We start from the raw sequence: 15,875 nt of genomic DNA, 5'->3' as shown, positions 1-15,875 counted from the left end.
CGATAAGTCCTCATTTGTTTTCCATTTCTCATTCAGCCCATTTGTGCACTCAAGGCTTTAATAATTCACACTCTGCTACGGTGAAACAATTATCATTCCTGCCTCATCTCAACTACCATGGCAACAGCTTACGCATAGCAAACACGCTCGATATACAGCAAATGTTTGAGTTGCAACTCTAAATGGTCCATTAATACGATTCCAAATTAAATACAGCGCTTGCTTTGGGAATTATATTCCATTATGAAGCAATGAAGAAGCATGTTTTCTATTTTCATTAGGCATTTTACTTGACACACATGGAGCTCGTGGTGATTTGAAAACAAGCCTATGTCTTGATTTGATAATGAAATTTGTGAGGATTTATTGCTCTAAATAGTTTACGTATACATATAATTGTGTTTTCTTCTCGATATAGCGCCACCATGATGCCTCTTTATTGGACATCGTTGTTTAGGTAAAGTGAAGCAGCATGACTCTCCTCCTATGCTGATCTTGTAACACTCCAGTATGCGTGAGCAGACTCTTTCTAACAGGGTGTTTCAGCCCCCTGTGCAGCCATGCACTACATTAGTGATCTCCTGTGGACCACAGCTAGTCCTTGCTGGGCACTCGCCTCTGACACGTGGACCTCCATGTGTCAGGGTTGAGGCAGAGCTGTGTGTCCTGCCTTGTCACGACATCATTAGGCCAACGCAGGTTCTCAGACTGGCTATTCTGACACACTGGAGTAACTGGACGTTCGGCAGCACAAGATCGACTCTGTCAGTGACCTATTGGTTGATGCCATTCAGTCTGTCCCTCTATGTGGTGACACCTTCACTCAGCAGGTTGATGAATAGCATAACCTGGCTCAATGGTGGAGGTCAACCATTGGCTTGGCCTCGCGCACAAGTAATGAAGACACTGTACCACTGTGATGCATCTTATTTTACAGTGGAGATTAAAACAAAACACATTCTATATTTGTCAGCATTTAGCTGGCGAAGGTGAGACTGCCCCGGCAATATAGGCTCTCTTCACAGCGTGATAGTGAAGGGCTCAGTTGGGGATGCAATAATGAGCCCCTATGGTGACTGCATTTCAATACGCAATAGTCTCAAAATATAACTGAAAAACATGGCTGCTGAAAGTAAGAACCTGCTTTTGTACAAGCCAGGCACTGGACATATTTTAAAGGGTGGAGAAATGTGAATAGAAAAAACACTTTTGTGTACAAAATCCTGAAGAACATTCACATCTCACCCCTTACCACTCGGAGGACATCATTGGTAATACATCATTTTTAAAGCTGCCTGACTGAAAACACACATATATGAAAGATAATACAACTCATAAACACGGTGGAGCGTTATTGTCCCCCACTGCCATGATTGGAGAGTCAAACAGTGGGGTTGTAAAACAGGGTCAGTGATCATCTGTGCTGCCACTTGACTATTTTTTAAACGGTCACCAGCCAGTCGGTCTCTGTTCAGACAATCACAGACGCTAGGCAGCAATGCTGCGCTAGCAGCCATGCTCCAATTGTCAGATGGATGATGACTGCATCCCTGACCTTCATAGTGCATGGGTGGTCCTTCCCCATCTGACATGTTTCCACAAAACCCAAGCACATCAGAGATCATATTGACTCAGAATCCACTCTTCAACTGTTTTCTTTTTTTATTTCTTGAAAAATAACCAATGTTAGAAGGCATTACAAATGACAAAATAACCACCTCACATCAAATCTCCTTGTTCTTGTTATCCAATAGGGAGATGAAAGATATTACACTGTAGTTGAAGCGCAGCATATATTTGAGACAGCAATGGATATTTACTGTATGTCCATATGTGTCACTGCTAAAATAAAATGTTGCTCCCAGAAGCCACGACATAAGCATAAGAGCCTATTTGTGTGTGTGTGTGTGTGTGTGTGTGTATATATATATATATATATATATATATATATATATATATGTCATGTCATTGTCATGTCATTGTAATAACCTTCACAGCTGCTTCAGTTAAATGGTCATAATTTCTAAACGTGTATTTTTAGAGCAGTTGCGTCAGTAGGTACGTAAAAGCAGATCTGTTTAAGGATACGTACTTTTGAGGACATTTAATGCTGATCAAGAGATTGCTCCATGAATTATTGAGAAAATATGAGCCATCCTTGTGGAATATAACCGGTCTTAATAGGTCAATTATTGGCTTCTCTTTTTTAATCTCCGAATTGGACGCATTATTCGGTGCAACAGATTGCTCTCTTCTTCCTCTCTTTTGTTGAGTGTGTTCCATTTCAGTGTCATGTTTTTGTTTTCACAGGCACTTTTGACTGTTAATGTGAATGACGTTGGCTTCATAATTAAACCTGCTTTGTCTTGCTGATGAATATGCCTCTCAAGCAAGAGACTCTTCAAACGTCTATATCATTCAAGGGTCTAAAGACTTTAAACAAGATTTGGATTTCTAGTTTGGCATAACACGCTTGATGTTTAGTGGTGACGGGCTCATGAAGCTTCATGAAACGGGGTCCTCATTTTCAGAGCTCACTAGATGTCACTTTCTGCTCTAAAAGCTTTGGATTTCAACAACCATTTTACTGAAACCTCACATCATTTATAAACCAAGAGCGCCACCTGCTGACCTGTGAAAATAAGTGTGTTTCATGAAGCCTCACCAGGTGGTCACTAGGGTAAACATGCCGTGGCACACAAACCGACAGAAACACAGTGAGTGCAGACCCGATCAATGATCAGCCAAAACCACTCCTCTCCATCCAAAGGAAGGTTCATTTGGAACAGGACATGACATTCTGAAAGACGCATTGTGCATGTAAATGTAGCGGCTGTGCAATGATGAGCAAAGTGGGACAACGTCACTCGCCTTTAAAATTTCCCTCGGCTTTTCAGATTTCTTTAAATCCTTTCGCCTACACATTTTGTATCAGGCTTTCTGTGAAAAGGGTTATACTGTATCTCTTTGCTAGCTTAGTTTAAGCACTCGGATCTTCAGTGGTTACAATATCAACATGCACTTAAAGCTATATTGAATATATTTTTTGAATCCGCTTGTGGGCCATATAAAATCAGTTCCAGGGCCAAAGTTGGCCTGCGGGCCTTGCTGTGCTTTACACGAATCACCTGCATTGACCTTGTATCACTATTCTGTTTTCAGTTGTCTGTCTTTTCTCTCTGACTTAAAAGCGTCTTGCTCTCACTCAGATTCATTCCTCAGCTTGTGCTACGGATCGCAAGGTCACGTGACCCTCACTTTATACAATACGCCCTTTCATTGAGCGACTTGACACAGATGCTACACAGCCACTTTAGTCATTCACAACCTTTTAATTATCTTAACGTAGTTAAGCTCACCTGCCTGCCTGCGAGAAACGGCGGTCTTGCCAAGTCTCTCCAGTCAGTTCCCATGAGCAAGGCACTTACTGGCTCATTACCCCAGCGAAGTGGCCCTGGGGGGAAATGAGGAATTGTGGATACCAGCTCTGGGTGAAAAACTTTGGAGCAGGTGATGATTCAGACTCAGCAGCGTGACGCTCGGTGTGTGTCATACACTTTTGGTTAGCCCATGATGACATTGCGATGAGGTAAGCGCAGCTGACACTCGGACCACCGGGATAGCTGAAATTTCCTGGAGTAATCCTGCCAGGGCAAGGATGCAGACTTGGGAGTCTCTCTCCTCTTCTCATCGTCCTTGTGTCTGGAGCATCTGTTGGCGGTTGCCGGTGTCAGAGCGGGGGTGGGGACTCTTCCGAAGCCACAGTGTGTGCGATAGCGGTGGGTGTTTGCCGACTTGCCTCCCTGTGTGTTGATGGTTATAAATGCACTTGTGGGGATGATGCATGTGCCCACTCATTAAAGTGTGTGCAAACGCGGGCGCAGAGAGAAAAGTAATGGGGGGAGGGAGTGAGATTTTTGACTGTCTACCACACCCTGTTCGCTTGCTTCCTCCTCCTACCTTCATCCCTCTCTCTCCCTCTCTCTCCTCCTCCTCCTCCTCTTCGAGACTATCTGCTGGTGTTTCCATGAGAACAGAGAGCGCTGGGTACAGGGGGTGGGTGGGATGTTGGTGAGGGTGACGTGTCCTAAGAGCAAATGTGAAGAGTGTGTATGCAGCTACGGATGCGTCCATGTGTGAGCCTCGCGATCATCACTGCTCTCTTTCACACATCTTCTCTGGCAAGTGTGGCCGCGCCAGGAAACATTCTGGGGCTTACCGGCACATCATGCTGATTCAGTGGCTGAAAAACACTCTTCTCGCCAAGCAAAAATGATGGTCAACGGGAAGAGTGGTTATAAAACCGGTGCTGTTTAAAATACGTCTCAGGAGCAACCAGAGTCATTCATTGAAGGCCTTTCTTTTATAGGTGGGGCAGTAGCTTTCACTGGTGAGAGGGGTGGATGGGGGAGGAGGAGGACAAGATGTAAAAGTGTTGATCTAAAATAGGTGGTGGTGGTGGTGGTTGTAGGGGGGTCATCAGTGTGACCAAGAAGGGGAGGAGGAGAAGAAAGAAGAGGTTGGGGAGAGAAGAGGGGTGGAGAAAAGGATGGAGGAAGCGGAGAGAAAGGGAGGGGTTTAAAGGGTGGGCTTGTAGTCATTGTCAGCCTGCGAGGAGGAGGAGGAGAGAGAGAGAGAGAGAGAGAGAGGTGCGTCCAGGCAGACCGACTGAAAAGAGTGTATGTGCAAACTGGGATGAGTAAATGCACTGGACGACTTAGCTGTTGATACAGCCCGAACGAGTGTGTGCGTGCACGAACGAGAGAGAGCGAGCGAGTGCGCGAGCGTGAGAGAGAAGAAGTGAAGGGGAGAAAAGGGCCAAGAAAGAAGCTGAGAAGAGAAAAGGGAGGATACCACATCTACAACTATGCTGTGCTGCATAAGAAGAACCAAACCGGTAACTGCTTCATTCCTCTTCCCGCTCTTTCTTACAGCCTTAGAATTGAGAACTTTTGCCATTCTTCATTGATAGTTTGGGTGGAATAAGTGTTGAATTTGGGCTTCAGGTAGGCCCGGCTTCTTCGTCCTCACAGACCTGACACGCCTAGTTAATGTGATTATCCTGCATGAATGGATGTTGCCACAGTGTCTGTCAGACCTCACACTGTACTCACAGGCAGGCACAAGACTGTAACCCGATCTTGGCCAGCGGGGCTTCCCCTCCTATTGATCATGCACTTGTTCAAAGTGAAAGATTATCCCAAGACACTTCACAGACTTCCTTGGAAACGACAGCTCATTTTGTGAGAAAAGAAAAATACCCTTGGTAAAAGACGCGCCGATCTAAACCCAGATCTTGAGTTCTAATGCCTTCCGCACTCTTGAGGAGATGTAGATGCTGGAGAAAAGTAAAAAGCGTACCAGGAGGGGAAAAAAGGGTGGGGTAGAGTGAGGAGCACCATCGTGTCAGGGGCCTCGAGGGGCTACAGTGGGAATAAATGGCTCTAAATAGATTATCAGAGCCCTCCAGTCTTACAAGTGGACCCTGTTAATGGATGGTGGAATGAAGAGCGCACTCGTTTAAAGGGTGTGAACATGTGCCGTTTTTAATAATAGCAGGCAACTCGGAACAAAAAGGAGTGGATCAAAGGTGCCACTTCTAAGTTGATCAGCTACTACCGTGTCTGGCGGCTTCACAAATGTCAGCCCGGATGATTCATCCTGAGGAAGAAAACAAAGCTTGCTTGGTTGCTAAGGGTCGAATGCAGCCGGTCTGGGAGGGTTGATGCCGGCGCACATGGCTGCGGTGGAGAAGGCTTTTAAAAATGAACAGCAGAAAAGAGATGGAACTCTCAGGGAATTCGGCGGTGACAGCGTGAGGGATGATGCTGGAGGTGGTGAGCGGGCGCAGAGGTGAGAAAAACCAAGCCGGCATGTTTCACAATGCAGCCATGTGGGTGAGGCACCGGCTTCTTTTTTCTCTCTCTCTCTCTCTCTCTCTCTTGCTGAGCTTCCCTCACAGAAAAGGCTCTGCTTTGCGCCTGTGCGTGTCCCCACCTGAAATGCTGTGGGACGTCAATGACAACTTTATCGTCTTCACAAAAGGGCGGGCAAAGCCGGTCAGTGGTGTTGAAAAATGGTTACAAGCACTAAATTACTTCATGAAGTGGCCAGGAGCCAAATGAAATAAGCCCTTTGCCATCCCTCTTAGCGTTGAGGGTGGAGAGAAAGGGAGGTCTCTGAGTTCAGCTCTTTCAAATAAGGTCTGCATTGTCACCATTCTTATCTAACTTCTATCAGTTTTTGCGTTTATTTGAAAGATAAATGCGACATCCTTGTCCTCTGCTGCCCTGCTTGCCACCCTCAACACTCGGCCCCATGAGATCAGTGACGTTTGCAGAGCCTTTGTTCAAGCAGTGCGCCGGTGTAATTGAATTAAAGACTGCTCCAGAGGATGTAACAACAGTGGCATATGGCTGCTTATTAGCCGCAGCTGAGCTACGTTTCCCGGGCTGCCCTGACACAAACGCCGCTACAGCTTCTGCCTGTCGGCAGGCGAGGCTGTGGTGTTCAGCACCTGAGCACCGCTCTCCCTCATCCGCAGGAGATAGCCGGGTAAAAGGGTGTGGTGCGTCGCTCTGTCTGCCAGTGTGAGCGGGAGAGAGAGAGAGAGAGCGAGAGAGAGAGGGACGCGGGAGGAATGAGTGGGAAGCTGGCTTGTCAGGGAAAAAGAGGGAAAGATGGCAGAAGGAGGCAGAGAGACTTCTCTTCATAATGTCATTTTTATTGACTCAGATTATGCTTGACAGGCTTTAATATCCTTTCTCTGATTTGGATGTTTTCAACATGTAAAAACGCAAAACAAATGTGGACTCCAAAATTGTGACACATGCTCTGGTCAATGTGTAACAAGAAACTTTGAAAAGGGCATTTGTCACGGTGGAGTTGCATTGAATATAAGGCGGGGTCTGCCTCGTGCTTCACTGGAGTAAATACACCTGATGCGTTGGTGTGAGCTCTGGGAAAATGAGTGTCCGCCACACTGCTACACCTCTCTCAAATGTTGGAACTAGGAACCTCATTGCACCAAGCACGAGGCCCGGAGAAGCCTTGCTTCTGTCACCAGTTGGAGGAGCGGGGGGGATGGTGTATGTAGTTATAGATCTATTGACTATTGACTCCGGGGTGTGGTTCTCACACGGCCCACTCAAGGACGAGGGAGAGCAGGGTGCGACCGCGGCTTTAATAGACACATCCAGCGTGTCAGATGATGCACTGAAGACTTTTAAGCGTGGAGATTTATGAAGCTAACCGACAGGGCAGACAGAAGGGCTTGTCATCCGCTGGCTGCCACTTTTGGATTTTGATAGATGATGCTCAGGCGTCCTCGGAGTGTGAGGACAGTCGATGTTTGTCACCAGTTGAATGCTAAAGAGTCACGTCTCGGAATCAGCCGGTAACTCACCGCAATATTGGGCATTTAAAAACACATTGTTTGACGTGTCTGCGGAGACACGCCGCCAGTTGTCTTAAACGTTGTTACGCAGCAAGTGAATGAGCGTGAGAAGTGGAGCGCACCTGAGAGGTGCTGGTGTTTTTATGAATGGAAATGTGTGCCGCACAGAGGCGGGCTGCATGAGCGGACGTGACCGGGGTTTAGTCATCAGTCAACACCTTGCAGGCTGCTGTATGTGTCAATCATTCGACAAATATTGAAGCGATAAGAGTCAGGTGGGTGATAAGGCTCAATGGCCCTCAAAAGCCGGAACTGTTTTAAGTCGCTGAGTTCGAGTGAAATATTTAAAGTGGGGACCACAAAAAAAAGTCATAGGAAGGCACTTAAGGTTTGTTGGAGCTGTCAATAATGCAAATGACGGTCAAGGCGTGACGCCCACTTCCTCCATCCTCTCGCGCTCATATTAGATCACTTGGCACTCTGCTGGCACTTTATTACATTTGCACTTAGACGCTCTAATCTCTCAAGTAAATGACATCTCCTCTCATTCCAATCATGATGTCATACCCTCGTATCCCCAGACACACTCGACCACCTCCCTCCTTCTCCGTCTGACTCACTGTATTCAGCCAGGAAGCCATTCTGTTGGGCACCAAGCGCTGGGGCCATATTTGACCAATTTGCGCGTAGCTTTTTTTTGTTCATAAAGCTTCCAATGATTCAACATCGATGTGTTTGGAGTGTCCTTTGGTGCTTTTTTTTTTAATCAAATGGGATGTGCAGGAGGCCGAGGGCAGGATTTATACGCGGGTCCCCGGGGAGAGCCTGCGAATAAAAGGTGGAGGAGGTGAGTTTAGCGAAGCAGCTGCGGCAATATTGTCCTGACACACTGACCCTGAAGATGACAAGTTGTGTTGGGGACCTCAGGATCTTCAATCACGTCTCTGGAAAGAGACATGGCTTGTCACTTGCCGGCTATTCTCGATGTTTGGTTACACTAGATTCGCAGTTCCTTGACTGAAGAATTTCAATTCAACCCTCAAGGAAGAATGAATATATTATGTCATTCATGTGGATGGAGGATATTTTAGATTCCAAAACCGCCGTCCTCAACAGCATGAATGGGTGATTAAACACGCAAACGCCACCCTGCCCCCCAGTGACCCCACGTCGTGCTCTGAAGCCACATCCTACGAAAGTTCCTCGGCCATGCTGATTGCTGCATCTGATTTATGAGTTTCCATTGGCTTCTACCCTCTGGGGGTCAGGTGCACTGCCAATCACAGCAACACGCACAGGCGCACACACTCAGCCTTTCATAGCACAAACCAGCAGACAGCGCCCGTGATGAGTTAGCACTCTGGTTGTCAAGGTAACCTTTGATGGTTGGGAGGGGTATGACAGTGAATGCTGAGGAGATCCGGCTGGTTCCCTAGCAGCCAGAGAGCGAGCCGCAGAAAGCTACTGTACCTAGAGGATTGTGTTTGCCTCATTATTTTGTGGAAATAGCCTCGATGTCGAATGCAATTCATGGGGAATTCAGGGGCAGAGAAGGGACGGCACACTCCTGGCTGCCGTCGTGAGCTTGAGCTTAGCGCTGAATTGTTCCTTCATTCTTTGTCAGGATCATTATCAGGAGGATAAAAAAATGTCTCGAGTCATTTGTGGTGCGACAAATCCCAGTGTGTCCAATTCATTATGAGAATACAACCACCCTCCAGACGTCTGTTCCACTGCTGTACACGGCAACATTACATGCTCGAATTCAGCCTACGATAACCAGCCCATGCTTCTTCTGTCTCGCAGTACTTTGCTTGTTTATGTTTTGGATTTTATTCATTTATATTTTGTTGGCACTCTTAACCATTCATTCCTTGATTTGATTTGATTTCTTTTCAGTAGATTAATATGACTCATATCACAAGCCACTTTTTGATGGACAGCTTGGATCCAGTGAGTAAAGGTAAACACACCGTCCACTTTCAATAACGTATTCATTTCCTCTCCCTGTGTGTTGTTCTCTCCTTATGTCGTGTCCTGCACACCACATTAGAGGTATGCCTGTGGTTTGTCTCTTCCCTCTTGCCTTTTTACCTTTTCTGGAGACTTTTTGGGAAGAAAAAAAAAAAAACTTGAGCCCAGCAAGACTTTGATTATTTTCATTGACTTGTTGTTGACTGTATGATCTGACTGGCAGGTGGAGAAGAACGAGGATGCGGATCAGAAGATCGAGCAGGATGGCACTGCCAACAAACCGGAGGACAAGGCCCATAAGGCTGCAACCAAAATACAGGCCAGCTTCCGAGGACACATAACTCGGAAAAAGATGAAAGACGGAGAGGAAGAGAAGGAAGACAGTCCTGCCGCCCAGGAAGCAACAGAGGGTGGAGAGGAGGCGAAGAAAGCGGAGGGCGAGGAGGCCCCTGCAAAGGAGGAGGTAGCTGCAGGAGAGGAGGGCAAGAAGGAAGAGGACACGAGCCAAGCCAAAAGCCCGGTGGCGGACAAGCCGGCTAACTCGCCGGCAGCTCCAGCTGCCACGTCTCCCGTAGCGGCAGCGCCCGTTGCGTCTCCCACGGCGCCTTCAGAGCCCAAGAAAGAGGAGCCGAAGGTGGAGGAGAAAGCTGAGGAGAAGCCCAAAGAGGTGGAGGCCCCAGCTGCATCAGCCAAGAGTCCCACCACAGCCACAGCTGAGGAAAAGAAGGAGGAGAAGTCGGAGGAGGCCAGACAAGCCGACGTGCCTGCTGCTGTCAGCCCGACAGCTGAGAAGGAGGAGCCTAACCAAACAAAAGAAAAAGGTATGCATTGTTCTTGGCTTGCTCGCAGTTATTAGGCTGAGCCAACTGTATTGAATAGTCATCCAGAGGCCTGTGGTACAATACCTGGGCATGAAAGAGCACAAAGTTCAGTGGAGAAAACAATGCTACGATCTTCCCTCTGTCCTCCCGGGCACTCACTGAAGCAAGTCGATTATTGTTGTGTGTCTGGGCTTTAAAGGCCGTTGGCGAGGCTCCACTATTCGCTGGTTAACACAAAGGCACAGCTTGTAATGTCAGCACCCGTGACAGAAACTCCATCACCATGATGGAACACAAACTTGGGGATAATCGGCGCTGAAGACACAGCGTTCAGCTGGAAAGGGTTTCATGAGGCAACACTGTGGTGCGTGAGGCGCATCGCTGTCTGAATATTTCAGACCATTTCATAAGAATTTTATAAGACAGCGTGCTTCCATTTGATCACAGCTGCCAACCAAGTGTTTATTCATCAGTGGCGATCGCATCAAAGGAAATGTGATAATTCCAGTGATATCACGCTTGTTTGTTTTTTTTTGAATGATTTGTACAAGCTGATGCGCAATATAAGGTTGTTCACACTCCCAGTAGCACAGGTTTATGATTAGCAGTTAGCATTGTCGTCCAGAACAGGGGTTCTTAACCTTTTTGATCTCGGGGCCCACTTTTCCCAGAACAAATGGGCCCGGGGCCCATTGAAGTAATAGAACTGATTCATGACTATTGATTTCATTCGTGATCAATAACCATATTTAATCTACTTACACGTGAACAAACCGAAACCTTGTGAAATGACATGAAACCATGTGATCATTGCCAAGATATTTGTCATAAAAAGTCAATCCAGCAGCAGAACCAGGTGCAAATCATATTCATCAAATTTACTAAAGAAATAAATTTAAAAGATATACATGATGCAAAATGTTGAGAAAATCTGAAAAAAATGAATAAAATTCGGAATAAAATAAATAAATAAATCATAAATAAAAAAATTATCATAAAATAAAAATGGTGTATTTTATTCAAACTCCAAAGAAGATATAACTAAAGTGTAAATGAAAGTATTGCCATAAAATGTTCTAATAAATTTTCAAAACTGCTTCGACAGGTGCTTTCATGGTGCTTTTACTGTTTACTGTTGTTGCTTGTACCGCCACCATACATGGCTAATGTATCAAAACTGAGCCTCTCACAGCGCTCATGACCCAAAGGTGTAAAACAAAAAAACTTTTAGCTGCCCTCTAGGAGGCGCTTGCGGCCCCTCCATCAGCCCCGGCCCTATGGTTAGGAATCACTGGTCTGGAAGGCGTTCTGTTTTTAACTGAGGACAATAAAAAAGAAAATAACAATCGAGTTCACTGCTAGTCGCACGAATATGACCAGAGTTATTGATTGATATTGATTGTATTCTTCTATTCTGAAATTGCAACCGTTTCTTTGGAAATCAGATTTTTGACGACGGAAACTGCCTTGCAACTTCAATTGAGAAAGAAAGGTTGCCTCTTCACTTCACTTCTGTCATTGCTTTGCTGAATTCCGATACCTGTCTATACCTGCTTTGCAAATGATTGTTTAAAGGTCATCCTTGGCATCAATGCAGCATTCCCGCAGCATTCCTGGCCCACAGAGTCTCAGACTGAATCAGACAGCTAGTTAATGGAGCATGCTCAGTCTGGCGTCGCGGGGGCGTGAGGTGAAACATATACTGGAGAAGTACACTGAAAGTAGGTCACCAAGGCAGCGCTGACTATGTTGTCATAGTTACCACCTCGCTGGCCGTGATGGAACAGAGCAGCAGATAAACAGGTGCTCTGATCGGAATGAATGATTAATGATCCCTGACGGTCACGATGCGCAGTGTGTCGTACCAAACGCGAAGAAATGAGCAGCGCTGATGAACCAGCCGTTGTTTGTAGCAAAGTGCCTGAACAGCAATTAATGAAGTTCACACCGCTGACCTTTTTTTTGAAGGCGCAGGTTGATGGTTAACATGTGAGGATGTAAGTCGGATGTTACTTGTAGATAGTTAAAATTAGCTGATGAACTTTAAGTGAATGAGAATGATGTTAAGGGTCAGTCAGCGGAAAGTTATTTATGAAACTTTGACTCAGTTTTAGTTTGACCCTTTCGTATAGTGACTGTTTGACAGGCGGTCAATGCATTTAAAAAACACATTTGATGATTAAAATGGCAGTAGTGAAGTAAGAGCTGAGCCTGAAGGCAATGGTCTTGATGATCTATGTACACTGGGAAGTGACCCAAACAATAAGCAGGAAAAATGAGTTTTCCCCTCAGAGTGGCTGTACTCAAGTTTAAGGGGAGGAAACTCAGAGTACAACTGGAAGTCAGTGGGAGTGGCCAGACCCAGTACACGCTGGAAATGCCTCAGTGTTAGTCCAGAATAGCTGGTGGGGATGACTGTGTTGGCCTGTTTGGTCTGGCGCAAGGGCTGATGAAGCTTCACGAAACAGTGTCCTGATTTTCAGAGCTCAGTAGGTGGCGCTCTTGGTTTAAAAAAAAAAAAAAAGAGATGTGAGGTTTAATTGAAGTGGTTTTTCAAACTCAAAGATTCTTTAGCTGAGGGTGCCATCTAAAGTGAGGACACTGTTTCATGAAGCCTCAGCAGCCACCTGCAGCCCTGGCAACCTTCAGGAAACGGCCAAAATTGTTACACGACAGCCGTTGGAACTTGCCAACATAAGGATTTAAATCTGGAATCTTTAATGGCTGACCTTACTTTTGAGATCCTTGTTTTTAGATTTACTACAGCAATTTAAAGGACATCTCACTGAAAGATGGCGCCTTTCATTTTTGTTCTTGATTTGTTGGTGATATATTCAAAATGATATGAAAAAAAAATCAAAGTAAATGTCAGAGCAGCGACCTTGGAATAGGTCATATTATGATCACTTGGACGTTCATCTCTGGTTCTTTGAAAGCATCAGCTGATTTCTAAATAAATGGAGACTCTAGGAATAAAGTGAAAAAAACATGTTTTTTTGTGATTATTTTGTAAAATAAAAAAAACAGGTTTGGTTATTTGTGCGCCAATATTTGCACAACATCGCGACACAGCAGCCCTTACATCAGGTTAGTCCAGTTTCAGCAATTTAATTTGAATTAATGTCAGATTTTTGAGGGTCGGTTTGCTGCAGCGTGGATCCAGGTGTATTTAAAATTAAAGTCCTCACATTTTGTCTTCAAAATCCGTCTGTAAAACAGTTGAGCCTATGGTAAAGAGTCTCATAATCCCCACTTGTCTGCATTTAATATCCTTAAGTTCATGTCACTGGAAGAAAAAGAAACTGCAGGACAACAATGATGAAATGAGTAACTGATAAAAAGAACCCAGACAAACCCCTCTAGAAGCCCTCATTTACATTATTCATGAAAAAGCAAAGTCAGTCATCAGATTTATTGACAACGTAAATCAAAAGTGGGTGACACCATTTTAGCAAATGATCTTGGTTTCCCGATAGCAGGGAAGGAAGAGGGTTCTTCGGGATTGGTCGAAAGTACGAAGGACATCATCACGTCTCTGACTAAACCCAAGCGTTTACCTATAGCTTCTGCTGTGACTCATCTTCTGTTGAGTCACACGTTCTCTACCATGGAAGAGTGTTGGCATCCAGACAGACTGACCGTCATTGGTCTCCATCTCCCCTCTCCCTTTTACAGACACACACTTAGGAGCGCAGCCACATCACATCAATCTCCAGTGGGATGATGTCATCCTTCAATTTCTCCCCTCTCTCTTTAAGCAGAGTGAGATCATCTTTGTGGGTGACATCATCCGCCTTGCGACCCAGAAATGGTGGGGGAAAACAAACTTTCTCCATTGGTGTTCCGATTCTCTTGCTGCTGAACACCATATGCCGGCAGTTGTATTTCCAGTAACGTTATCCGTCTTGGCGAACCACCGCTGGATGTTATTTATTTCTTCTTTGCTCTGTTCTCAGCGGGCGTCACGGTCTATTCGATCTGACAGGCCAAGAAGCTGCTGTTAGTCTTGGGATGTCAGTTCAAATGCTTCATAGGCCCATTAGGAGCACTCTCTCCCTCTATTATTTAAACAGTCAATATGGGATTTGAAGCAGCATGTTGCATATTTTGACTGACGTGCTCTGATGTTAAGATCAAAACATCAATGTCGCGTGAAATAGATTCTTTTGGATGTTTTTATCCGCTAATTGGAAACGGTATTATAGAGAATCACCCTCTGGTGCTTCAAGGATTTTAAGGACCTCATGCGATAAAATATTGAATACATTGCAGGTGCTGTGTTGGATCTTTGAAGTTCACTTTCGAGCAAACCTTTATGATATAAACGACAATGAATATCACTCATTTTCTGCCTCTTCTTTTCCCCGAACCCACCCTGTCTTTGGACTCAGATGCTGCAGAGGAGTCTAAACCAGAGGAGGAAACCCCAGCAGACGCTGAGGCCGCCGAATCCAAGGATGACTGAAGACAAAGTTCAACCTAAACCCAATTATGAGTATGAATGATAACACAACAAAACAAAATTCTAAAAAAAAAAAAAAAAAAGGTTGCTCTTTGCCATCCCAATGTGAAGGGAGTCTGTTTTTATTTGTTTGTCATTTTCTGTGTGGCAATGATTTTCTCATGTCGGGGGAGTTTCCAGCGTGAAGTTTTTTGGCTCAAGCTTATACGGTGAAGATGTTGATTGTGACCTTGAAGTCGATGAGAACGCTCTGACGTTAAACAGCTTTATTATTTATTGTGACCTACTCAACGGTGGAATGAACACTTCCAACTGGATCGTGACACATTTAACGCGCACTGTAAATGCATCTTACTCTACTTGCATTGAAATGCACTTCCTTTAAACCCATCTTACCAACCAAGTCAATAACCCCTAGAATGGACACACGAAACAAGCTGGTTTTGAATGCATCACTTGTGTATTGGAAACACGGCAAACACGTAGTATACCGGTATTTGATATGAATAGAATGTAAAACTGAATGTGTGACATCTCCAGTTTGGCAGCTGCATCATCCATCTGAAAAAAACCTACACTTAGATATCTACTACTTTTTCCATTCAAGTCTCTCTGTTTACTCACATTTACAGTGAAGGACCTGTTGCCATTTTATGATCATAGTATTAATTATAGAAATCTGCTATAGAATTTATGTAACTGGACAATAGACGTCTTGCCACGCAAACATGAGAACAGCAGCATGAACCATTGAACCAGATGCATGATGGGAACTCTCCCACAGAGAGGAACTTTTTCGCAGTCACAAATACTTAAGAGGTGTGGCGGCTTCTTTTTGATGTCTTTGGTGTTGTTATGGCAGTTTATATCAATTGGGGATATATTAAAAAAATACTCTTGCACAAATGTAAACCGAAAATGCAAACAAACAAGTTGAAAAAAAAAGAACAAAAAAAGAATTTCCTATGTTTCAGTGAGTGCAATGTCCAGTTTCAACCTATCAAGGAATTCAAACTTGTGAGAAAAAAAAAATTAAAATGGTTTCAATGTCTGTTTTCAAAATAAAGCAAATGTGCCAATTACCATCATTACCTGTCGAGTTTGTTTAACGTGTGTGAGTTTAGAGTCCTGCGCCATATTTGAGGGTCAGCAAATCTGGTAGCTCGTGTTGGGTTGATGAGGTTTCATGAACATTTTCACCGCTCAGTAGTTGGCGCTCGTG

General features: G+C 44.9%; 1 protein-coding gene across 1 annotated transcript; it reads left to right on the top strand.

The window, feature by feature from the left end:
* Positions 1-4,605: 4,605 nt before the first annotated feature.
* Positions 4,606-15,741, top strand: gap43 (growth associated protein 43). The gene is made up of 3 exons (XM_053873527.1): positions 4,606-4,897; positions 9,594-10,191; positions 14,583-15,741. Exons 1-3 carry the CDS (start codon positions 4,868-4,870, stop codon positions 14,654-14,656), a joined length of 702 nt encoding a protein of 233 aa, XP_053729502.1. The 5' UTR covers positions 4,606-4,867; the 3' UTR covers positions 14,657-15,741.
* Positions 15,742-15,875: the final 134 nt, after the last annotated feature.

This window comes from Synchiropus splendidus, chromosome 8 (assembly GCF_027744825.2).
Source record: "Synchiropus splendidus isolate RoL2022-P1 chromosome 8, RoL_Sspl_1.0, whole genome shotgun sequence".
In the NCBI taxonomy this organism is placed as follows: domain Eukaryota; kingdom Metazoa; phylum Chordata; class Actinopteri; order Syngnathiformes; family Callionymidae; genus Synchiropus; species Synchiropus splendidus.
This window is presented reverse-complemented; position numbering and strand designations above follow the sequence as displayed.